Genomic DNA, 25,318 nt, shown 5'->3' on the forward strand with positions numbered 1-25,318 from the left:
AGCGAGAGAGTTGCCGACATCGACGGTTATTTACGAGAAGTGAATAAAAGACTGTCATTTTTGAAGCGATCGAGTAGCTGAGGTAGGCTGGGATACGACTTGGGCCAAGAACGCTGAATTTCGGCAGTAATTTGGCTTTTTACGTCAAGTCCCAAAATGGATTTGAAGTCACCGACCCAACGTACGGGTCTTTGCAGGGCTGTGGTGAGCGGGGCGGTTAGCTGTAGCGGAACACACAGCATCGTACGCACGGCTAGTTGACCCCCAAGTGAAAATGTGTTCGCGATCAAATCTTCCTATATTTCTTTCAGAATTTTCAACAAAATCATTGCTTCTTACATCTTTTGTAAAATATAAAATACTAAAATAAAACTGCGATGTGCCATGTCTCCAGATTTCTAAAATATCGTTCATTGACCGTTCGACGCAAACTTGTGACGCAGTTGAAATTCAATACTGACCGCCAAATAATCTTAATTAGACGAGATCAGTCTAGACATCCTCCAAATTATCCAACCATTCGCATTGGAGTTCAGCTCGCTTTGAGTATCATAACATTTTTCGGCCTTCTTTTAGATCGACCCTAATATCTCCCATTTAGGAAATAAATACACAAGCTACCTCGACAAAACTTCGTGCACCATCCAAGACCAAACGCACTACAAATCTGTCTTGACGTCATCATCTCCTTACATGGTAATCGGCATACCGTATTTTTTAGCAAAGGGGACACAGAATACGTCGGAGTATTCAGTTTCAAAACGTATTACATTGTGTGATGTTGTCAAAAAAAAGTCATGTTACTGCAGTGGTATAAATTACAAAACAAAAGTTCAAATCAGTTTATTTTGGACTGGCTTTACCCAACATTTCATATTGTTTCTTATGCCAGATTTGACCACGTGCTTACTGGCGACCCCTTTTCATGCAAATTTTGTATCAAATGATGTGTTCCCCTGGAAAAACAAACGTACGATTTCTAAATGAAGGAGGCGAAATTTGCCCTCAAGACGCGAAACCACCCCTTACGGGGTGGACCTAGCTATTTTTAACGAGCTTCTCGAATCTGCAGCTCTATTTCGAAATGATGGTCTGGTTTTCTCAGCTCAAGGATAAGTGTTCTCCATCGCTGTGGGCATTACTATTCTCAACCGGGGGTACAGTTTCCAGTCGTAATGTTTTTCATTGTGTCCGGGATATAAAACCTTTCCTTTTCAAACTTTCTCTTTGATTAACACTAATCCACATCTTGTCAGTGATTAAACATGTTTCAAGTTTAATGTTAAATTCTGGTCTCGAGCCCTCCTGTTCGACCAAACCGAAATTACCCCTCCCACTTTGGCTCGTCCAGTGTGGTGTAGCAAGGGTCGTGCCATCGCCTAGGAACGGAGGGTGCATTAATTGTTGCATTTCGATGCACATTTTGATTATATTCAGAAGATTTTGTGGCCAGAACTCAGATAGAGAAGCATTTATATTCACATCTCACTTATTCAAGACTGGCTGAGAGCAGCACTTCCATTCAGTTAACATCATTACGCCATTTATTATGCCAAGAAAGATGAAGCCAATACATTTTGCCCTCCCTGGTCTCAGCCAGAAATGGTTATACCTTACAGTTTTTTCCCACGGAATGAAAACAAATGTACTTGGGCTGAGGCCCAAGTACAATAAAGTACACTGAAAAATGTTTTTATATTGAAGTAAAGTGTAAATGTGTGCATTTATTGAATGTGTGTATTTATTGTGAGTTGCAAGACCACTAATAATATCGTAGAAACTTTGCAAGAGATACATGCTTGATTTTAGATACGTGACAGTTACTCTCTTAGTCTGAAATCGAAAGTCAAGCACGCTGAATTCGTGGAATTGAAGGATCGGCTACGAGCAAGCAAATCATAATCAGAACTCTCTTCGAGCGATATTAGCTAGCCAGTTATCTCGCCGTGATCGTCTAGTGGTTAGGACATTGCGTTGTGGCCGCAATAACCCAGGTTCGAATCCTGGTCTCGGCATTACCCCCTCACGTGTAATGGGACGGCATGGCTAGTGCTTTTTTGTCTTTCTTGTTAAACGTTTATCGTATTAGCTCACTGCATTTTGGTCAACCATGAATTTCCATCACGTTGGTGAGGGATTTTCTGACAAGAAGTCCCTGTCGAGAGGTCTGGATATTGTATTCGTTCTTCACGGTGATTGTGCCTGGACAAACAAGAGAAATGTCGAAAAAAATCAATGAAATTTCTCAGGTTTTTACGCATTCTCTTTCATTGTAGCTTTTTTGTCAAATGTTATTTATGTTTCTTATGCATTCATAATTTCTTATCGCAAGCGGCTACCGTAAATATTCGATGAGCGTTGATTTGAAAACGCAATGGTTTGGGTACCGGGCTCTCTATCGAGAGGATGGTGAGTTCGAGGTCCGGTATTTAAGTCCAGAGTAACGTATTCACTGTTGGAGGACGGTGAATTCGAGTTTCTAACAGGATGTTGTGCCCTTAAGCAAGGCACTTTACTCCTCATTGCTTGCTCTATTGGGTAGTGGGTAATGGGTACCTCATCCTGTAATTGGGCGTTCGTCCGGTTTATGTTGGTTTGAATATAATTATAATGCAATTATACAGTTCCAACATTAAAATATTTATTAAAAACAACCCCATGGTTTGCACTGACAATACTATATGGTACTTACAATAATGTGATAAATGAATCCATACAGCGTAGTAACACATGGTGATAAAAACACTTTGGCACTTTATCGCGTGGTGGCGCTGCTCAAAACTCTGGCTTTTGATTCTGTGACCGAACAGTGAGTAACCTGTCACGACGTCACGGTGACCTGCAACGATTTAAAAATTAATTTTGTATCCATCGCACCAGGCCAAAAGTCATATTTAATTAGAATTCCGAGATCACTCCACTGTTTTGTCTGCATGCAAGTTGACTGAAATAATTTGAAAACTCTCTGTTTTCAAGAATTACCCTTAATTGTCAATCCTACCCATCTCACCATTCTACGATATACAGTATAAGGCTTGTTGCACACGTATCAAATATGTAAATTGAACAGATATATACCCTTATCTGGGACGGTTCTTCCCACACATTATCCAAAGTTATATTTATCCGTCAAAATGAAAATGAGTCATCCCTTTAAAAGATGTTTATGCTCTTTGATTATAAAGGCCTGTCAAAATGCACAGGACATACATCCGTTGCCAGGCATACCATGTATGTGGTTTCAGGGACCTGTAATATCATTTTGACAATTTCCGATAAACTAAAAGTGCAATACATATTTTCAAAAATGATCGCTATTATTAAAATTACAGTAAATCTTTAAATCGTGTGAAAGAAGCTGTTTCTCGCTTCACATTTACTTGCATTGAAAGTGAAAGTAAAAGAAGACTTTTTAAAAGAATATTGAAAATGATCTGCCTTCAATCACGACATGTTTATCCAAAATGTCCAACGTGGTATTACAGCTAGCCAGTTAACTCGCCGTGATCGTCTAGTGGTTAGGACATTGCGTTGTGGCCGCAATAACCCAGGTTCGAATCCTGGTCTCGGCATTACCCATACAGGTGTAATGGGACGGCAAGGCTAGTGACTTTTTTCTTTCTTTTATAAACGTTTATCATATAAGCTCATTGCATTTCGGTCAACCATGAACTTGCATTACATAGGTCAGGGGGTTCTCTGTCAAGAATGCGTTCCTCAAGATGATTGTTCCGCGTCAAACAAGAGAAAATGTCCAATAAATCGAAGAAATTTCTCAGGTTTTTACGCATTCGCTTTCACTTTAGAAATGCATGATTAGTTTTAGTTTTATTGTCAAATGTTATTTATGTTTTTTATGCATTTACAAATTTCTTATTGCAAGCGGCAACCATAACGGGCGTTGATTTGAAAATAATATAACGCAAGTAAAACAAAAATGAACTAAAGTATGGAAAAGAGTCCTTATTTTGAACAGTATAGAAAAAGTAAGTACATGATTTCTGCAGCTGTATACTTTACAATTTGTGTCGACTCACATCTATCTATCATTTTCACTGCGTCACGATGTAGTTGTAAGAAGGCCTTTATTTTTAAAACATATATTTCAGTCTTTCAGACGTTGTAAGTCAAGATTAAATTGTGTCGACAATTTTTTAAACACAGACTTAGGGGGTGCATCCCCGTTCAAAACGACTGATGCAGCGCAGGGCTGGATATACTTAGTTGTCTTAGATTCTGTGCTAAACGCATATAGGGGTGTAGCATGTACATCATTGCAGTAGGCTCAGAGAATCCCTGGTTTTATTGAAGGTGAAAAGCGTATTTTCGGGTTTATAAACCGCGGCATGAATTACTATGTTAGAATCCAGAATCGTAGCTAGACCAGAGGGACACATTCGAGTGAAAACAATGCACTGATATTCATATAATTGCATAATCAACAAATCCTGCTCATATCTCGAAAACAAGATATTTTGACGTTCATTCAAAGCAGTACATGTCCAGGATTTCCTGATGATGACGAGAGGAAAATAAAGCTTAAAATGTGACTAGGGGCAATAACATTACATGTAATTAAAAGTCGCTTGTCTGACAGCCAGAATATTCAAATATTTATTTAAAATAACCCTCATGCTTGGCACTGATAATCCTATATGAGTACTTACGAACATTTGATGATTAAAGCTAGTACACAAGAATTGAGCATATACCATGGAGTTGTTACGTCAGGAGGTGTGCTGTACAGCGAAGCTCTGTTTGGAGAAAGTTCCTCATTCATATGAAAAACGGAATACTAACAAACAAAACCACCCTGTCATTTTATTATCTTTATTAATTATAAAAACATTGAAAGAAATGAAAAGGGATTAACGAACCTCTAAAGAAAACGTTGAACACCAAATCTGTATAGTAAGGTAACACACGGTGATAACAACACTTTGGCAATTTTTCGAGTGGCGGCGCTACTTAAAACTTGGGCTTCTCATTTTGTGACTGTACAGTGACCTGCCACGACGTCACGTTAACCTAAAACAGTTAAAATAGACAGAAGTGCAATGCACATTTTGAAACAATGATCGCTATGATTAAAATAAAACTGTGAGGAAGCTGTTTTTACTTCACATTTACTTCCATTGAAAATTGAAAGCGAAAGTCAAGCACGCTGAAGGATCGGCTACGAGCACGGCAAAGCATAATCAGAACTCTCTTCGAGCGATATTAGCTAGCCAGTTAACTCGCCGTGATCGTCTAGTGGTTAGGACATTGCGTTGTGGCCGCAATAACCCAGGTTCGAATCCTGGTCTCGGCATTACCCTTACAGGTGTAATGGGACGGCAAGGCTAGTGCCTTTTTTGTCTTTCTTGTAAACTTACAGCAACATCCCTTTGAACGGAGAATTGTCTTCCTTGGAGCCCTGGATGATGCAATTTGTTAGATCAGTTTCTTTGTGTCCATCTTGCCGTCGCTGCTAAAAATGCCGAAGAAGGTATTCTGTTCGACGAATTTTTGTTTTTTCGTGTATCCCCTTTCTCTTCTCCGAATGTATGTTTTAAACACGATCACTTTATGTTTTCTTTCCCTTTGAGCAGTTACTCGATCTATCGATTTCTTTAGTGTAGCAAGACCTCAGCGTATATCGATATCTGACCGTTGTTAATTTGACACTATTTGCTTAGTCGAGCCTACACTAGAGACACCAAATTTTCACCATCAAAACCGGAAAATTGGGATAGATGTGGACCAATACGAAACAGAAGGTACGGGTACAAGCCTTGGTCTGTGTCCTACACTGATGGAAGGAAGTTGTTTCTATTTAACCGCTATGAGGTGTTTTAACTCATTTTTACGAACTTGAAAGATCTTCATTGTAGGCTTAAAGTTGAATGCGACTTGGACACAGATATTCGGACGTACACTTATTTTCAATAATTTTTTTGATCTGCTGCTTGTAATCTGCTGCTGATTTCGAAGCCTTATGGAAGTAAAGATAGTTTTGTCTTGTTTTTGTGAAAATCAAAAATTCACATGCGCAACAAAGTTAATCACAGACCCTAAATATTAGGATCTATGGGTTAACATCATAGTGAATACGCAGCCATCTTGAATTTCAAAATGTTAGTACACTATCGATAATTTGTCACTCTACCCTGACTCTTCATCGTTGGTGGCGCAGCAGTAGCGTGTGACCTTACAGTACCCTGTCGCGTCGTGTTGTCGCGACAACGTCTCACAAAGTTATCGCAGCTCTGATGCACACAGCGAAACTTACCTTTCATAAAATGTCTTGATCATTCTGATTCAATCATCTTTTTTCTGGTTTGATCTAAAACATTAAAATGCCCTTAGTTGTTTAATAGAAGACTGAAAAGATTGCCGCGGTTGTCCTTTTATCACTGAGGACACAATTCTATCTCAAATAGGTAAACATATCAGTTTGTGTCAATAGAACAGAGATACACACATCATGGACTGTTTCCTGTAACGTGTCCCCCCCTGCCCCCACCATGCATTATCTGACTTTGATGTTATCGCCAAAATGTAAACCGAAGTCCTTCAAACGAGATCTTTTCTTCTGACCACACCAAATATTTGTCTTAAAATACTGCACAGTAACAGTATACAGTATCCATAGCTTCTGTCAGAAGGTGGGATATTTATCACATTTGCTGATAAACTACATCGGCAATGGATATGTTTGGATTAATTATTACCTTGATCAAAATGAGCGGAAGATCTCGCATTTGTATGCAAACTGGGAGATTTTAATTCACATTCACTAAAACTGAAAACGAAACTGCAATCGATGTTTTCCTGGAAATAGATTGGACACTGATCCAAAATGAACATGAGCAATCAAAGTGTGAACTCTCTTCATGCGATATCAGCTAGCCGGTTAACTCGCCGTGATCGTCTAGTGGTTAGGACATTGCGTTGTGGCCGCAATAACCCAGGTTCGAATCCTGGTCTCGGCATTATCCTTACAGGTGTAATGGGACGGCAAGGCTAGATTGTATTTTTTAATCTTTCTCGCCAACTTCCTTCACTAATTATTGCCCCTATATTGTATAAAAGAAAGCATTATTCTATAGACAACATATCACACTCTCTCTATCTTACTCAAAAGCTGTGTATTGCGATGTATTTTCTAGTAGCGTTCTGACTGTAATCAAAGTGAGACTTGAGTGGACACCGTGGGTCATCAGTGTATTAGGGAGATGTGTAGATATTCCATGGATAGTGTTTGACCATTGCACATTAAATAAGGAATTGTGTGTTAACACAAATCCAGTTTGTAAGTCCACGGAGCTAGGCCGCCTGCAGAACAACATGTCCCGAAGTCACTTTGCATTGCTGACGTAGACATCTTATTACTGACTATCTAACTACTCATCTGCTGACGTAGACACCTTAGCATCCGCTATCTTGCTACCAATCTTTCTTGCGCACTGCACTTGACCTAATCCTTACTGCAAGCTTCTGGTCCAAGTTCATTCATTCTAGGCCATCAGGCTGTCTGCCAAGCTATCCCGCCACCAACCCCATCTCCTCCTTGGTTCCACTAGTCTGCTTCCCACTGTGGGCCGTCCATTGCATGTACCCCCACTCAAGAAGGTGGTCTCCACCGGCCCGGTGGAACCACTTTCACTTTCGGCTTTCCAAAGGTCTGCAATCACAACTTTGCAACCCAAACCTTTGCCCAGGAAGCAGACTGGCGGAGACCCTCACCCAATCTTTGATTTATTTTGTGCTTAGTTTTGAAGTGGTTTTTGCCTAGATTTTACTTCTTCGTAGTTTTGCTTGACATTGTATTTTCCATAGTTAGCTTATCACTGCTTTGTATTTGTCCACTGTTGCTTATTAAATTCCTTGAACACCATATCCTGTGTAGCGGTGTGTGCTTACAAATTATTTTTGTGAGTTAAGCGTACTTAAGTGCGTCTAGCTGTTTGTTTGGTAATTATTTAATTATGGAACAGCATATGTTCATCAGACAGGCGATCATTAAATGTGCACACTAATTTAGAATGTAAGGCTTAGATTTCTATAGAAAAACTGGATATACAAAAAATTTTGAATTTGTTTGGATGCATTATTGATTTACTTGAAATCATCATCGTACCGGTAGACAGCGAGCCTCATTGTGCTCAAGTTTGTGGGAATAATCTGACATAGAATGTAATTTAAAAAGAGGATTTTCATTGATAAATAGCATAGAGAGTAGTAGTCTCTCTGTACAGACTGTAAGTAGTGACAAAGAAATGTCAATACTGTCATACACAAATTATAGAGTAGGTATTTAATGTGAATAAGAAATCGCAGGCTTACTGACCATTTTCAAAACTGAGAACAAAGTGTACTGAGAAGTGGAGAACTGTATCACACATGACAATTTGTGTAAACATTTATTATTCTCAGTCTTTGGCGCAAAACATCACTTAACAGTGGTGAGAAAGGGGATGACTAAATTTATGACCGATAGTCTACTAATGATAAATGAACATGCATTTCTGCTTATTGGAAATGAGTGTTATTTGTATTGAAAATTATTTTTTTCCATTCAAATGTCACATTTATGTGTGTGAATTGAAGGCTGCAAATATTGGCTTATGATCACTGAAATAAGATTCAAGTACATGACCTTCAATAGGATCAATATTGGTGTAGATGTGATCAAGGCATGAATTATAATCAGTTGTTGGAGAGTGTATCAGCTGTTTGTAATCATATGTTTCTGTCATTAACTGTAATAGTTTCTGTTTTCTGACAGAATTGTCTTGCATATCTACATTAAAATCACCGATTATGACAATGGGGTCATTGGGATGAAGTTTAAGATGCAGGTTAAAAATCGCCTTTTCAAAAGTTGAAATTACAGTATTTGGATTACAATATGTACCAATAATTTGCAAGATACCAATAGGTGTTTGATACTTTGATAGTGTGAATTCAATGCCACCATAATCAATGCTTTGTGGTGTTTCAAAATAGCCATGTCTGGAGTAAATAACAGTGCCATGTGCTGATCTCTGATTTCCTGATGATGACCCATCATGTCTGTAAGTTACATAGCCTGGTAAGTCATAACTGGAACTATCATTTGGAGACAGTTATGACTCTGTACAAATTATCACATCTGCAGCTGTTAAACTGTAATCACATGCAACATCTTCATAATGGGCATGTAATGATCTGACATTTTGATGTGCAACTACAAAATAGGTCTCATTGTATTTGTAGGGAAATTGTAAATTTGGTTGTACATTGCTTCAGTGCGTAAACGATTCATTTCTGTTTGAACATCACTGCTGACTGTTATATTTTTTGGATGCAGATTCAGAATATGAAGACCTTCTAGATGAGTTACACGACTCAGTGCAACATAATGTAGATGATACTGTTTTTGTTTGGCAGATCTACAACAACCTGTTGGAGTGTGTCACCTTGTGAACGGTGTATTGTTTTGCACTAGCTGGACGAATAGCAAATTGTTTTCGTAAGACTTCAGCATTTTATAACGACCTACTTTGAACTGTCTTGGTATTTTTTGTATTGGAGTCCACTGAGCTTTGATACCACTGTGCAGTAGATGTTTCTTGTCATGACGTGTTTTGCGGCCTACAGACTGATCATCAAACTCAATCCACAAATTGGTGACATTGTTGTTATCTAGTATATCAATGAATCGGATTATTCCTGATGCACCATTTATGAGGCCATCTTCAACTGATAAATTTATGCAGAGGTCAATTCTCTGTCCAATGGCAATATGCAATGTATGTTGTAAACCCATTGTCTTTTGAGCTGCTTTTGGAACACTCTTTAGGATTTTAGTTTTAACAGCTTGATCAACATCACCAATAACTGTGTCTACTGCTTCAGTGGTTGTCTTAAATCCTGTCAATTTGTTAAAGGCTAGGATGTTATGTGAATCAACACTGGCATTGCTGTAGAAAATGTGGACTATGTCAGTAACATGTTTTGTAGTTACATCTTCATAGTTCAATTGCACAATACGAGTCTCAAGGTATTTAATGTCATTGTCTGTATGGTTTCCTTCTCGAAGTCGGTTTAGTAACTGAGCAAAGTTTGCATCATCTTTTTGTCTCATTATTTCTGTTAATTCAAACATTGTAAAACATTCTTGCCAAAGATTTGTTGCTAAAGGCCCATAGTTCACATTTAGATCTTGAAAAATCCAACCATCAAACACAGGTTTGAGTTGAAACAAATCACCACTACTAATGATACTGACACCACCAAACAACTTCTTGTTACCCATTATTTGCTGCAGCCGTAGATTCACATAATTGAACATGCCATTACCAACCATTGAGATTTCATCAATCAATATTACTTTCAGGTTTCGATACTTTGCTTGCAATGTATTGAGCTTATCTGTTGAGAGTGCTCTGTAGTGAAAACCTTGACTAGCAGGTATTTGAAGTGCACTGTGAATAGTAGTACCACCAAGATTGTATGCAGCTTTTCCAGTTGGTGCCATTTAGCTAAGAATCATTATGATAAGGTCAGGGTTTTCACCTGGTAGACTTCCAAGGTATCGTAAGAGTGCTTGGTATATTGCTTTGACTACCATAGATTTGTCAACTCCTGCTCCACCTGTCAGAAACAGACATAACTGAGCATCTTTAGTTTTTACCCAGTTGAGAATATGATAAAATATTTCTTTCTGTTTCTCATTTAGTTTCCTTACAAGATTATGGAAATCCTGCTTGTTCATTCTGGGTTGCTGTAAATCCTCAATGCATGGGTTATTGACAGCAATACCTAGGTCTTGACCAATATCATAATTTGAATGTTCAGGTTTGTCTGGCATTGAAAGATGCATAGCCATTGTTTTCAATTGAGCCCTGGTTAGCATCTTGTTCATCATTGTGTATTGCATTAGGTGCTACTGTACTCACAGCATTATTTTGTTCAGCGTTTTCATTCTGCAGATTCTCTATTGCTTGCTGGAGAACTTCAGCATTATGTTGGTATTGACATCTCTTTGCATCTATGTCTGCCTTCAACTGCATATATTTCTCTTGATATGAATCACAATTCTCAATGAGTTCACTTTCAGATTTCCAAGGATGAAACAGCATTAATAGTTCTCTGTAATGATTCTCAGGTTCTTTTGCTTTGTGGAAGTTAACATATCTAATTACTTTACATTTTTGACGTTTTTTGTAGATCAGTCCTCCAACTTTGTATGAAACATGTGACTCAGATGATGGTTGTACAAGTTCATCATCAACATTGTCATCATAGTGGTTTGTTTGATTATGTTTTGTGTCATCTTTGTGGAAGTCAAACCAAGCTGCAAATCTGCCAGGCACCATGCCAAGAGAGGTTTTGGGCGACGTTGGTACTTTTTAATGAGACTGTCAGTTTCTATGTCAGTTGATTCTGGAGGCATTCCTTGAATTTCACAGAGTGGTTTCAACAAAATTGTGCGACTGTCTGGTGGTGATGTATTAATAAACACAAATCACGTGTAGCACGGCGCAGTGACATTTGAAGTACCAAATATACAGCTTCTTGAGCACTCACTTCTACATGGTTAAGAAACTTATTTCCAATATGTCTAACTCTGTCTTTGATATCTTTATTACCTTCTCTTGCTTCCTTGGTGGCACGCTCTAGTAGGTTACTCATACCTCGCTGAGCCTTACTTATGTATGACACAATGTACATCGCACATGCATATGGGTCTAGAATAAACTGAATATCCATATTTGCTCTCCAAGCTTGTAGTAATGTTAAATTGTAACTATTAATTCTGATATCATTTGGTGTTCTCTTGAGAAAAACCTTGTCAGTTGCAAGTGATGAGCGAATAGCATCAATGTATGTTTGCTCATCAAGTTTGAGTTTGGACAGAAATTCCTCAAATGTGATATCATCACCCATACACATATTATCCAATTCCGCCTTTATTTTGACATAGTGCTCTTTCAGTTGATTTTGTGTTTCCTCTGGACAATCAGATTCAAGAGGAGTCAGTATCATTGTTTTTGGCATTGGTGGCAATGGGAAGCCAAATCTACAGACACATTGTCCCTTCTTTTTGCAGGTTTTGGCATGTCTATGTAGTTGCAGGTTGATCAGATTTTGCAGTGTCTCATCATCAGAATTCATTAAATTTTGACAAGAGATGTATCTGTCAATGAAGTCAGTGATTGTATCATTATCATCTTTATCATACTGTGGAGCATCTTTGATCCATACCAGCATGTGAATATGTGGTAATCCTCTCTGTTGAAACTCAACTCGATAAAAGCTATCTGCTATTTCACCAATAGGATGAAGAGAACTCTCTAAGAAATCATGAAGAAATCGTTGTACAGAATAGTCAAAATGTCTTGCACAAGTCACAGGATCAGACTGAATCAATTCACATTTGTCTTTCCAAGTCATTTGACTAATCTCTTCATCAGTGTATAATTTGTGATGCACAGTTTGTCCAAGTATTCGTAGTAAATGATGCCATCGAGTTTCTGCAGCAGAAAATGAGAGGAAAAATGTGGGTAGTCCTAGCTGACGAATCATTGCAAATAAATCTCTTTTGCTTTTTCCCAATATGGTGGTGATCCTCGGACAGTTCTCAAAATTTTGTAACCTTCATCAAGATGCAACACATTTTGTACTTGCTCATGAGATTGGAAAGAAGCAGCTTTCAATTGTTTGCCTTCAAATTTACATTTACGTAGAGATAATGTAGCTTTGTCTTGTATTTGCTTTACTTGTAATTTCTTAAGTTTGAAGAAAATGTTCGGCACTGATTTAGCAACTCTCCTGTCTGAATGTCTTAGTTCCCATTTACATAGTGTACTGTAATGTACAGGTACTTTTGTCTTTGGTCTAGGTTGGCCAGCAAATATTGTAGGAAATGACAACTCTTCAGAATATTTATCTTGAAACAAACCCATCGGTTTATTGCGTTCTCCTGGAGCATAGCAGTATGCACCATCATTGTCAATATCAGTTGTTTCAGGTGTAAGTAATGTATCAAGATTTCCTGTAGCACGGTCATCTATGTTTGTCACTTCTGTCCACTCATCATCAGATTCTGTGTCAGATGTTACATTTGTTTGCTCTGGCAAATTAGGACAGTCTTTTGTGTTACTTGTTTTATTTGTGTCATTTTCGGTATTTGTTGTTACATGTAATAGATTCTGGTGGTTCTGATCCCTATTACTTGTAATTTGTGCTTTGTTTATGTTCAGTTCACTGTCAGCATTATCTGTCGTATATGTGATAATCTTATCAGTTGTGGCAGTATGTGTTACTGAATGATCCGAGTCATTTTGATTTATACCTGTATGACTATCTGATCTGTTAGATTCATCTGTGCATTGTGTATCATCAGTTGCAATTTGTTTATCAGAGTTGTCTTGAGGTAAAAATTCTTTCCATTCTTGCTGTTTATCTTTAACTACACCAAAATGATTTGTGTGGGGTGAGATAGTGACATTTTCAGACTTGTACAGACAAGAATTTTGTACTAGCCACTGTGCAGCATCAACAACTTTCTGTGGTCTAATATTTTGCACTTGATATGCATGTTTGTAACTTCGTTTTCTTTTTAGCTTTAGTGGTATTGTTTGTGATGCATCTAATGGGCGTGGCAATGTGTTAACAGTTGTAGATATATCACATGGTACGTTTACAACATTCCCTCGTAATGAAGTCTGTTGTCCTCGAGGTAGCTCTCTCAACTGCATAAATGGAATACGTAATGCAACTAGTCTTTCTTCTAATGGATGAAGTGCAAGCTCTTTTGGTAAAGTTGGAAATGACATGTTGTTATGCACTGCACATGGAGGAATGTTGCCCTTTTTCAAATATGAATAACATGTTGAGCAAAGCCATTGCACATCATTATCATCATGTGTTATCCTGAGTCTAGTTATAAGTGGCAGAGTGTCTTTGATATTGTTGTGATTAATCAAAGTTTTTCTGTACCAGAGCTGACTACAACATGCACACTAATGGTGAGGTCCATCAGAAATACTATTGTGGAAATATTCTATAAGTTCTTGCACATTCAGTTGTGTACAGTGTCTTTGGTTCTGTTTTGCCTGTTGTCATGTAAACGTTCTTTTGCTCTGTAATTTTCATTGGTCCGTCTTTGCATCATAGCAATGGTGTTTCTTACCTTTTCCTTTTCACGATATGCAATGTTCAGTCTGGATTTTCTCATTGTGGTAGCATTTGCTGCTTTCTCTTTTAGTCTATGAAATACATTTAATCGCTTCTTTGACTTTGAAATTTTATTTTTCAGTCTTTCTTTTTGTTTGTAGTGGGCATCAATTCGTCTATCTTTCTTGAATAAAGCGTTTCTGATTTTCTCTGTACAAATGTATGCCTCATCTAAACGTCTGTTTTTCTTTCGAATAACGTCTTTCTGTTGTTCTTTTGTTTTATATCCTTTATCTAAACGCACTGCTCTCTTTCGAATTACATCTTTCTGCTGTTCTGTTGCTTTGTATTGTTTATCTCTACGCACTGCTTTCTTTCGAATAATATCTTTCTGTTGTTCTGTTGCTTTATATTGTTTATCCAAACGCATTGTTATCTTGTACATGGCCTGATTCTGTTGTTCTGTTGTTTTATATTTTTTATCTAAGCGCACAGTTTTCTTACGAATTACATCTCTCTGTTGTTCTGTTGCTTTGTATTGTTTATCTGTACGCACTGCTTTCTTTCGAATTACATCTTTCTGTTGTTCTTTTGCTTTGTATTGTTTATCCAAACGCATTGTTATCTTGTACATGGCCTGATTCTGTTGTTCTGTTGTTTTATATTTTTTATCTAAGCGCACAGTTTTCTTACGAATTACATCTCTCTGTTGTTCTGTTGCTTTATATTGTGTATCTGTACGCACTGCTTTCTTTCGAATTACATCTTTCTGTTGTTCTGTTGCTTTGTATTGTTTATCCAAACGCACTGCTTTCTTTCGAATTACATCTTTCTGTTGTTCTTTTGCTTTATATTGTTTATCCAAACGTATTGTTTTCTTGTAAATGGCCTGATTTTGTTGTTCTTTTGCTTTACATTGTTTATCTCTGCGAATTGTTTTCTTTCGAATTAAGTCTTTCTGTTGTTCATTAGCTTTGTAAGTTTCATCTATCCGCTTGGCTCTTTTTCGAAATAAATCTGCCTGTTGCTCTTGTGCTTTGTTTTCTTCATCACATCGTTTTCTTTCTTTCTAATTAAATCGGTTTCTTTCTCATTTTGTTTGAAATTTGGATCAGCCCTCTTTTTTGAATCCATTCTCTCTTGCACTGCTGTCTACATGTAGGAACTGTGATGGAACTTGAAATGGGTTTCAGAAAATCATGTCCACTGTCTGGCATGGCATTTCTATAAACAAGATGGATAATTAATGGTCCATTGATATTGCCAACAGTGTCTATGGGGTTATTTGCAGGGTCAAGATGTACTTGCATACATACATTATACACAATAGCAGCTGCAGTCAACTCAATATGACCTGAATATGTAGCTAAACCTGGTTCATGTCTGCTCATATAGTGTGCATATTCCTCTTTCGTTTGGATATGCCACCTTGCATATTCAACTTTGATTACATCTTTATAATCATCCCAATGTGTAGTTAAATAATCAATAACACCAAGTCTGATTTGTATGTGGTAATCTTCAGTATTGTAGATCCCATAACTTATAGCACGATATAGACAATTGCCATCACCTCTGATTGAGACAATCTCATATTGGCTTTTTGGGGAAGACCTTCGGCTCTCCATGTATAATTTCTTTGCAAGGTTTGATGCTTTTTGACTTTTCTTTTTTGTTTTCATATTTGTCAGTGTATTTCTAAAATGTCAAGTTCAATTAAATATATAATGCACGTAAATATTAAATGTTTATTGTCAATGCCTTCACTATCAATGATAGTTCAAAATACGTGCATAGGTGAACTATGAAAAGCTCAGTATTTCTAGAAAGTATTCAGAAGGTACTGTTATTGGATATTTCAGAAGAGTACTTTCAGAATGTGCTTTGGAATACAATTCAGAATAACATTCAGACACTCACTATGTGAGATAATATTTTGTATATTCTAGAACTAACAAGCTCTGCTTGTTAGTATGTATTGTCAATGTCACTGTTGGATGTTGTTGTCAAATGTCTGTGTACTAAGTGTGTGTATTCTGATTTATTTTGGCTCTTTTTTTAAATTAGCAGCTGCAGTAAAGACACAGTGAATACCAGTACTGCAAAAGAAAGAAAAATATGTCAGAGATAGGTTGTCTAGCTATGATTCACTAAAATGATTTAATTTCATATTAAATATTTTGATTTTACATTCAAAGCACATTATGCATTTCCTCTGCGAACACCATTCTCCTAATAGCCACTGTAAAACTGAAATCAGATGCGATTCTTGATCAGTGACATTATTCTAATTCAGCACAGATTTGTGCAATTCTGACATATAAATCCAATAGGAAACTAATACACCATTATCAGTTGTTTCAATTGCAGCTGGACTGCACAAAATTCTCAATCTTTTTACAAAGTACCAACTATGTTATCATCACCACAAATATATGCATCTGAAATATCATTAGAATAATTTGCAAATTGTTCAAGAATTTTAGAACACTGCTAAACAAATATGGACTAAAGAAATAAAAAAATACACACTAAAGATGGGCTAAATTATTGAAATGAAATAACATACCAGTAATAAATATGCATATGTTGAAACAAACTGTGGACTACACTTCATTTTTCAACATTTTAAACAGAAATGTTTAGCCATAATTTGAACGCCACATTATGACACAGAGGGGTAATTTTAAAATTCGTTTTACAACCGAATGAAATTCATCGACCGTCATATCTTGAACACAGAAATGCCTTGCTATATTGTGAATATTTCCGGTGGCGATAGCCCACTGTCCGTGCACCGCCGTACAATGGTCGGAAAGAAAAATGCGCCAGTTACATTTTGCAACACATGGGTTATAAACGTTTGATAATTGTTGTTTATTTAGAAGTGTTAAATGTCTTTACATATTCTTTGCCCCACTTCCGCACGCTCGTATTTCTCTTGATATTGCGTGACCTCTACTGAGAAAATTTACCTCATGGCCCCTATCGACATGCCGAAGGGCATGAAAATGCTTCCGCCAATCATAGCAACGATTACGTCTTACGATATCTTGTACTATGTAATGCCGAATGTATTGGAAAGCGTGCGGAAGAACGCTCAATCTGATTGGGCATAACAAACGCCGGGAATACAGCGTGGTCTACAAGTTCTATCGAGACATTTTGGCAAGTTTCACGATATCAGTGAAAATACAAGATATAGTTATCTACTAAAGTGAAACCAGGAGGGTCATTTGTTTTCAGACTCGGTATGTTAAAATGAAAATATATCCTAGTTTGAACCATGTAAACACCACATTTCGCTTACTCCGCTATGTCCGTGACGGCACAACCTTACAGGGGCCCCCGACTCGTACTCCACAAAAGTAACGATGCCCAAAAACAACCAAACATTCTCGCAAATCGGGGTTGAACTTTCAGTTTCCACTATAAGAATCATTTCAATCGAAGTGTGGTAGAAATCAGGGGAACGGTTGTTTTTAATGCACGCCCAAGCCCTAATTGTAAAACAATGGCGTCGTCATCATGCGACTAATAACATTTTTCGAATGAACTCCGTGAATATTGAAAACACTGTTACAGTCGATCCCTCGTAAATTTAGATACTCTTTTTAAACTAGACCATAACTAGGGCCCATACTGTATACTCGATGTGTGGTGAGATGTTGCCACACGTTTTAACACGACTTATCAGTTTTAACACGACTTATCAGTGACGTGCTTTGGATAACCTTCGAGGCCGTTTCTTTCCGCACACAGCTTCTCACAATCTCACCTCTCATTCACTCACAGATATTATCGGTACACGCAAAGTTAACACATGCTCTAAATACGGATACAAAAATAAACCTCTTACCGAATGTCGTACCACAGGCTACCCAGACAGTATTAATAAGCTGATTATTGAGTTTTTCTCACTGTTTTCTCTATCAGTTCCTCTCCTTTTCTTCATCACAGTCCCTCTATGGATATAGGGACTGTGTCTTCATGCTTTGACTGATTGGAGTAAATAAAATAAACGGTTATATAATCTAACCTAGCCTCTTATAAACCCTTTATTCATTTTACACCCATTACAAGGACGTTTATCTCTCATATACACATCTTGTAATTAATTAGTCAACACAACTTATTATGCTAATCCGTGGACTTATCAGGGATTTTACGGGTTGGTCAACATCGCGAAAGATAGGAAAGGTACTTTTTCATTTACATCTCTATCTTTGCGGTGTTGACCAACTCTTGATAAGTCCACGGATTAGCATAATAAGTTGTGTTGACTAATTAATTACAAGATGTGTATATGAGAGATAAACGTCCTTGTAATGGGTGTAAAATGAATAGAGGGTTTATAAGAGGCTAGGTTAGATTATATAACCGTTTATTTTATTTACTCCGATCATTCAGAGCATAAAGACACAGTCCCTATATCCATAGAGGGACTGTGATGAAGAAAAGGAGAGGAACTGATAGAGAAAACAGTGAGAAAAACTCAATAATAAGCTTATTCATTCTGTCTGGGTAGCCTGTGGTGTGACTGTAGATAGACGTAGCAGGAACTGAATCTCGTAGCGACACACAGAAAGTATGGCTGCTCGATGCACGAGGTTGAAAAGCCAACGATGTTGAAGTTGGACTCAGTTTCGGATTCGGTTTCGGATTCGGTTTCGGATTCGAATAACTGTTTTATATTTCCAGCTTATGTTATTATTTTTTCGAAGAATATAATAACTACTGATACACAAGGAGATATTTAAACTAGATGAAATTACTGCACAAATAGCATGTATTTTATCACATAAATGTAGCATGTATTTCATGACATAAATGTTTCATATATAATCATAATTTATAAAGTTTAAAAAATCAAAACACTTTAGGCAGTAGAGCAAGGAACTGTAATGCATGACTACACAAGACAAAACTGCTGAAAAATCAGTCAAAAGTTACAACTTATGAGCTGTCCATCTCAATTATGGGCATTATGCAGTTCAGACTATTCAAGCTAACAGTACTACGCACAATTCAAAGAAATGCATTCAATGCTATCTTTATTACGCAACATATTAACTGATAGTTTAGTCCGAGAGTTTAGTATGGTACATTCCAAATGCAATTTATGTTAAACAACATCAATCAAAACATCAAATTAATACAACATGTAAAGTATGTTTTTGTTAATATTGTTTTCCTTGCTCGACACTTCCTTTAAATTTTAAATTAGAGTGCTTTGAAGCTTTCTGTAATTTCTATTTTTTAACCATTTTACTTGTGAATATATGCACACAATTTATACCATGAAATATATGCATTGTTTTATTGTGATCTTATTTTCACTTCGTCTAGTGTGATTAGATATTATTTTAGCTGAAAAAGGTCCAGGGAAAGTAAGGAAAATCCAGTATTCCACAGTGTAACAATTGGCTGAAAATATAAAATTTCTTTCAGTCTCTCGAATCCGAAACTGAATCCGAAACCGTGTCTAACTTCAGCATCGTGAAAGGCCTTACTGGTTCTGACCACACTAAAATATGCAAATGAGCAATTAATTAATAAGCCACACCCACCAAAATCTAATCAGATCTAAGTCTCATCATGATAATACCAAATACCAAATTGCATGATATTGGACCAAAGGGTTCTTAAGTTATGAGTGGAACAAAATCTGTCTACGGACGGACGGACAGACGGACGGACGGACAGACGGACGGACAGACGGACGGACGGACAGACGGACACAGACATTGTGGCGACAAAGGACACCTTTGGTGCTTAGCACCACGGTGTCCAAAAATGCAAAAAATTCTACTGTTACAAAGGCCATTCACCTTGACGTTAAGATTTCTATATATGTAATACATATACCTGTTACCTTTCGCCTATGGTGACCAATAGGTCAAGAAATCATAAACAAAACCATAAATCGATAATGATACTGACGCAGCAGTGTGAATTTTTAATGACTCATGATTTCCACTTGTACAGAGGATTATATGATGAGTTTACATTTGCGTTGTCCGCAAATAACGACTGTACATAAGAGGTGTCTTTATGAACACAAGCATGGACAACACCTTGCAATATGTAATATTCATGTAGGCCCATAAGAAATAAAGGGAAAAAGGAAATAAAAAAGTCTTTGAGACGATTGCTTTTTTTTTCCTTTTTGTGTTTATATCGGCTACTAGACGGGATCAACTGAAGAATTCGCATGCTTGATGCTTTACATATCCTTTATAATAGAGTCTGACTTTCTGGTGACAATTGAATTAAGAAGTGAATCGACAGATGGAAGTTCAGTGTCAATGATATACGATGTAATCTTGACCATTTTGCATAATTTATAGTTGAGTGATCTCTCTGAGTAGTGCTTCCATACCAAACCGCGATTGAAAATGTTGGAAAGCTGTAGATTACAGATCGGCATTTTTGTTGACCCCAAAGATTTTTTTTTTAAAACGTCGAAGGAAGTCAAAGCGTCGTTGTGTTTTCTTCGTTAATGTGGTCAATATTATTTTCCCACTTCAAGTCTTGTGAACGAACTGTGCCCAGGAGTTTGAAAGGTGATCTATTTCTGTAGCTTTGTCATGGATACTTGATGGAGTGTGCTCGGATCTATTCTTTCAAAAGTCTAATACCATCTCTTGTAATTTGTCAATATTCAAATCCTAGTTATTGAGCGTACACCAATGGGCAAGCATATCCGCCAGTTTTAGGTATGCAGTTTCATCGTTATTGAAAAGTGAGACCAGTAACAGTCGTGTCATCTGCAAACTTAAAAATCAGAGTACTTTTGTCATTGGATGAAATAGTCGTGTCAATGTGTCATGAGAGAGTACAACATTCGAGAAAGGACACATCCGTTCGGAGCACCTGCATTTAAAATGATTGGCTCTGATAAAAGTGACCCAATCTTGACTAGCTGAGGCCGGGTAATGAAAAAATCTAATACTTTGTCTGACCCCTAATATTTATTTGACTGCATGGCATTGCAGCAAAGTCGTCAAACACTTGCCAATTTAGATAGAAGAGATTCTTCTGATTACAGACGTGTCCGTGAATAGAATCGGAACAGGAGCTAAAACTTAATTGTAGGGGTAGTTTAGAGCGACAAGGGAATAAAAAACAAAACTCGTTCGCCATATGGAAACCCTGAGATAACAGAATTTCCTATCCTCGAACTTAGGAATGAACGTAATGACAGTTTAAACGCTGAAATTGTTTCACACATTGCTTGGTAATCCACAGTGTGCTAATACCACTATTTCCAATACTACTTGAGTGAAATTACATGACCTGCGCACTGCAGATTAAGTAGTACTAGAAGTTCCAATGAGTGCACAGGGAACACATTGGTACGCCGAGATCGTCTAGTGGCGAGGACATTGCGTTGTGGCCGCAATTACCCAGGTTCGAATCCTGGTCTTGGCAAATTTTGTTTCTTTTCTCCTCTCTTACCTGTTACTGTTGGTGTGAACTTTAGTGCGAATGGATTTCTTGATCTTAATTTCTTGACCGAACTTCAGTTGACTAGGAAAAATTTAGAAATGAAAAACTTTGGACAACTTGAATACAGTGTATGAGAAACGGACGCACATTTTCAGTAGAAAGGCGGTATACACAAATTGGACCATTTAAATACTGAAAAAACATCAAATCGCTACACCTATCTTAATGCCTTGTTTATCACTACAAGGTCAAGGTTTTGTTTAGGAGTAGGTCGACTCAGACCGTCTTGTACTCAGTTCTCACTAGGGTCAAAAGTCAAACTGAGTTCAAAGGGAAAGTACAATAGGTGTTGCATCAGTCACTGCGAAGGATGATGCAATCTCAGAAGACGTGAACTTTAAACAAACAAGCTGTGCGATTTGCTTTACGTAGAGTAAAGAAGGTAGTACTATTATATATATATAATTGGCGGATAATATCGCCAAGATCGCCCAGTGTTTAGGACATTATTTTGTGGCCACAATAAGCCGTACCCAGGTTTGAATTACTCTGCATAGTACTAATAGGTGTGGGGCCTGATGGGACTACAAAACTCTTAATATTTTGCCTGCAGCGATCTTATTTTCCTGAAATAAAGTACCGTCAATTACAGCAAAAATCTGAGATAAATAGAAGCTCTGAAAATAGTTGCGGGACAGAAATGTTAATGAAAGCAAAATATGTTTAACGAACTCGCAACACCGCAACATTCTACCTCGAACTCGCTTCAGAAACGATCTCTGTATTTCCACGGTATGGTAAACCCTCGACGACCATGTTTGAACGCCCGCTAACTAGTATTTCTCTAGTATACCTGGGAACAATTTTCAATTATTTCTCTTTCAGCAGCTCACTACTGAAACTCTTCTTTTTTTTATTTGTAAGTTTGCGTAAATTATATGCCAAAAATCTTCAATCGATATCTCTCAATGCAAACTTTAAGAGGGACTGAATGTAGAAATGTTCAGCTTTCGTTATAAAGGAAGGAAGTTCTGAAATTCTATCCATTACTGAACGGTGCGATTAATGAGTTCAAATAAAATTTCGGATCCCGACCTGTTAGCTAAAAAATGGAGTTGAATGTATCTCTGTCATATGTTCATGACAGAGTCGATGTGATCATGGAGTTCACTGTTACCATGGCATTAAAAAGTACACTGCTTCTTCCGTCATCGATTGGTTTTAAAAGTGAAAGTAAAATTACACTGTTTTTGTGAATTTGTGTAGCTGTACGCAGTGAAGTACTTTTATGACGAATTCACCTACGGAAAAGTTGGTTGCTGTCATTTAAGCTACGCCGAGATCGTCTAGTGGTTAGGACATTGTGTTGTGGCCGCAATAACCCAGGTTCGGTTCCTGGTCTCGGCATTATAAATTTTCATTTCTACACATTCTAATTCGTCGTATCGTCGCGCGCACCCAGGTCAAAATTCAAGTAAAAATTTGTCTCGAACTATGTCAGTTTAATTTTTTGACCTAGATTTGCTCCAAGTCCTCATCTGGGCATAGAAATATCAAAACGTAGTAAATTGAAGGATCCGGAATTATGTTGCTTTGCGTAGATCGTGATGGGGTAACGCAATGGCCAATCCAGTAACTGCTACCGAGAAATGCCAAGCGACTGGTGCCGGTCTCCTTTTGACCGTAAGTAGTTTAGCTTGGGGGAAGATGTCGTACATTCAGATAAAGTTTTGACTGGCCGTTTTATCCTAAAATGGACTAAGAAGTTTGACTTTGCACCAGCATCGTGAGTTATATCATACCTGCCGATTGAAAATCTTGAAAATATCTGAAACACATACGTTCTTCATTTAAAAAGGTATTGCTGAGTAGAACATAACCATCCTTAACCTATATATAATTTCACTTCGTAATGTTAACTTTTATTTTATACTACATTCAGCGAACTTCGTTTGATGAATGACTATATAGTCCAGGGTATCTAACATCCCAGCAACCGCGCGGATATAGAATCGATGCTTTCGCCATTTCTCAACGTTTTTATCCCCTGCATTTCCAAACAAAATACTAGATATTTCAACATGCTCTGAGTAGACCAAGAATGATTAGGTTGACTAATTAAAAATATTCAATGTATTTATGCAAAGTTCCGTTGAATTTACCAATTCAAATACGTCGTTTTTTAAGGGCGGAAGGTTAGTTTTGTGTTTTTTGAAATTGTGCGTTGATTTCACGAAGAATCAAAACTTGAGGGCTGCCAATAAGTAGCCATTTACGACACTTAACCTCTCGCACAAGACGGTAAAGTTCATATGATTGGGATAAAACAGGACTTTCGCAAATGGCCTTGAAAGCAGATATATATATTCTTTTACACCGATTGACAGTGATATCTTCAAATCTGTTTCGTTTTCGAGTTGTTTTTGCACCGTTCACAATTACGTCATTTATATGATCGTAGCCGCTGGAGTCACGCTGTTCCAGCCTGAGAACAGAGCACACAATACGAACGGTGCCGAACATGTAGACACTCCTTATACAAGGAGGTCGAGGGTTGACCTGCAACGCGTCGGAAGATTTACGTACCAATGAATTGTACAGATTCACTGAGTAGTTTTATAGGGAAACGAAAAGGAATGGGCGTATCGCCGACAAGGAACCTAGAAAACTGACATATAAGAAAAGAAAACAACAAACTGAAATTTTCGTAAAAAAAGTACTACAAACGCAATTCGGCAGTTCGGCGGGAACGACAGGTTGCAACATAGAGGACAAAAAACCCAAACAAAATAGCGTTTCTAACTATGCCGAAATGGGACAGTCCCGTTCAGTGTTTCAGAGAGCATAAAGCGAAACCGAAAGTCAATATTCGATCAATAATTCTATTGTATTTTGTACTTAATGTTTGCGCGCACGTCTTTCAGCGCGTCGGCTGAATAGCTCGCCGTGATCGTCTAGTGGTTAGGACATTGCGTTGTGGCCGCAATAACCCAGGTTCGAATCCTGGTCTCGGCATTACCCCTCAGGTGTAATGGGACGGCAAAGTCGACTTTTTATTTGAGTTTTTATTACATATGGTCGCTATCTTTCGTAGATGTTCGGACGAGAACATAAAATGGGAAGGACGTGCACGACACCGCGACCTGTTGAGACAAATCATATCTGATCAAAATTTAATGCACGCCTTAAGATAGGTAGACTTGACTTTGACCGAACTCACAAACTTTTGTAGATTCATATATGTCATCTTTGTAAATATGAAAATCTAAAGCCTTCTAAATTTTTTAACATCTTGTCGGGAAAAAAAGCCTCTTCTTCTGTTTCTTGTTTCATGCTTTTAGGCCACCTATTTCGCCGAGAAATAGTTGTTCTCGAGTCACACTGTCTAGCAAATTATGACAAATTTAACATCGTTACCAAATCTTCTTCGGCAAGCTCATGAAGAAACAGCAATAAACTTATATATTTACCTAGCTTTCAAATTTAAGATCTATGTACTTATGCCCATGCTGTATTCATACATTGTAATTGAGGATTACAATGCAGTGAAATCGGACCAGTTTTAGTTATCTGCAGTTCGAAGATTTGGGCTGATGTTTCTAAATTACACAGATTACATTTTTTACTACTCTCTTTGGTTATATATATCTTTCTGAAGGAGATTCTGATACTCAGGCGATAATTTCGCAACCGACAGATAAAATTAGGGCAAATGATG

General features: G+C 37.6%; 2 protein-coding genes and 7 non-coding genes across 9 annotated transcripts; 7 read left to right on the top strand and 2 right to left on the bottom strand.

The window, feature by feature from the left end:
• Positions 1 to 1,943: 1,943 nt before the first annotated feature.
• Positions 1,944 to 2,015, top strand: Trnah-gug (transfer RNA histidin (anticodon GUG)). Its single transcript has one exon. It is a non-coding gene; the product is annotated as a tRNA-His (tRNA).
• A 1,485-nt stretch (positions 2,016 to 3,500) lies between these two features.
• Trnah-gug (transfer RNA histidin (anticodon GUG)) lies at positions 3,501 to 3,572 on the top strand. The gene has a single exon. It is a non-coding gene; the product is annotated as a tRNA-His (tRNA).
• Positions 3,573 to 5,239: 1,667 nt separating this feature from the next.
• Positions 5,240 to 5,311, top strand: Trnah-gug (transfer RNA histidin (anticodon GUG)). The gene has a single exon. It is a non-coding gene; the product is annotated as a tRNA-His (tRNA).
• A 1,591-nt stretch (positions 5,312 to 6,902) lies between these two features.
• Positions 6,903 to 6,974, top strand: Trnah-gug (transfer RNA histidin (anticodon GUG)). Its single transcript has one exon. It is a non-coding gene; the product is annotated as a tRNA-His (tRNA).
• Positions 6,975 to 9,439: 2,465 nt separating this feature from the next.
• LOC139120759 (uncharacterized) lies at positions 9,440 to 10,504 on the bottom strand. The gene has a single exon (XM_070685312.1). It carries the CDS (start codon positions 10,502 to 10,504, stop codon positions 9,440 to 9,442), a length of 1,065 nt encoding a protein of 354 aa, XP_070541413.1.
• Positions 10,505 to 12,419: 1,915 nt separating this feature from the next.
• LOC139120763 (uncharacterized) lies at positions 12,420 to 14,767 on the bottom strand. The gene is made up of 2 exons (XM_070685315.1): positions 14,165 to 14,767; positions 12,420 to 12,503 (listed from the first exon to the last, which is right to left on the bottom strand). Exons 1-2 carry the CDS (start codon positions 14,765 to 14,767, stop codon positions 12,420 to 12,422), a joined length of 687 nt encoding a protein of 228 aa, XP_070541416.1.
• Positions 14,768 to 21,510: 6,743 nt separating this feature from the next.
• On the top strand, positions 21,511 to 21,582 carry Trnah-gug (transfer RNA histidin (anticodon GUG)). The gene has a single exon. It is a non-coding gene; the product is annotated as a tRNA-His (tRNA).
• A 1,353-nt stretch (positions 21,583 to 22,935) lies between these two features.
• Trnah-gug (transfer RNA histidin (anticodon GUG)) lies at positions 22,936 to 23,007 on the top strand. The gene has a single exon. It is a non-coding gene; the product is annotated as a tRNA-His (tRNA).
• A 1,536-nt stretch (positions 23,008 to 24,543) lies between these two features.
• Trnah-gug (transfer RNA histidin (anticodon GUG)) lies at positions 24,544 to 24,615 on the top strand. The gene has a single exon. It is a non-coding gene; the product is annotated as a tRNA-His (tRNA).
• Positions 24,616 to 25,318: the final 703 nt, after the last annotated feature.

This window comes from Ptychodera flava, chromosome 20 (genome assembly GCF_041260155.1).
Source record: "Ptychodera flava strain L36383 chromosome 20, AS_Pfla_20210202, whole genome shotgun sequence".
NCBI lineage: Eukaryota > Metazoa > Hemichordata > Enteropneusta > Ptychoderidae > Ptychodera > Ptychodera flava.

What these genes read in the sequence shown, in the direction of transcription:
- LOC139120763 (XM_070685315.1), bottom strand. Translation starts at nt 14,767, where the DNA reads ATGCGTTTGGATAAACAATACAAAGCAAAAGAACAACAGAAAGATGTA. An exon ending in CATATCGTGAAAAGGAAAAG is followed by an intron (nt 12,504 to 14,164) that starts GTAAGAAACACC and finishes TTTCTGCTGCAG; the next exon opens with AAACTCGATGGCATCATTTA.
- LOC139120759 (XM_070685312.1), bottom strand. Translation starts at nt 10,504, where the DNA reads ATGGCACCAACTGGAAAAGCTGCATACAATCTTGGTGGTACTACTATT.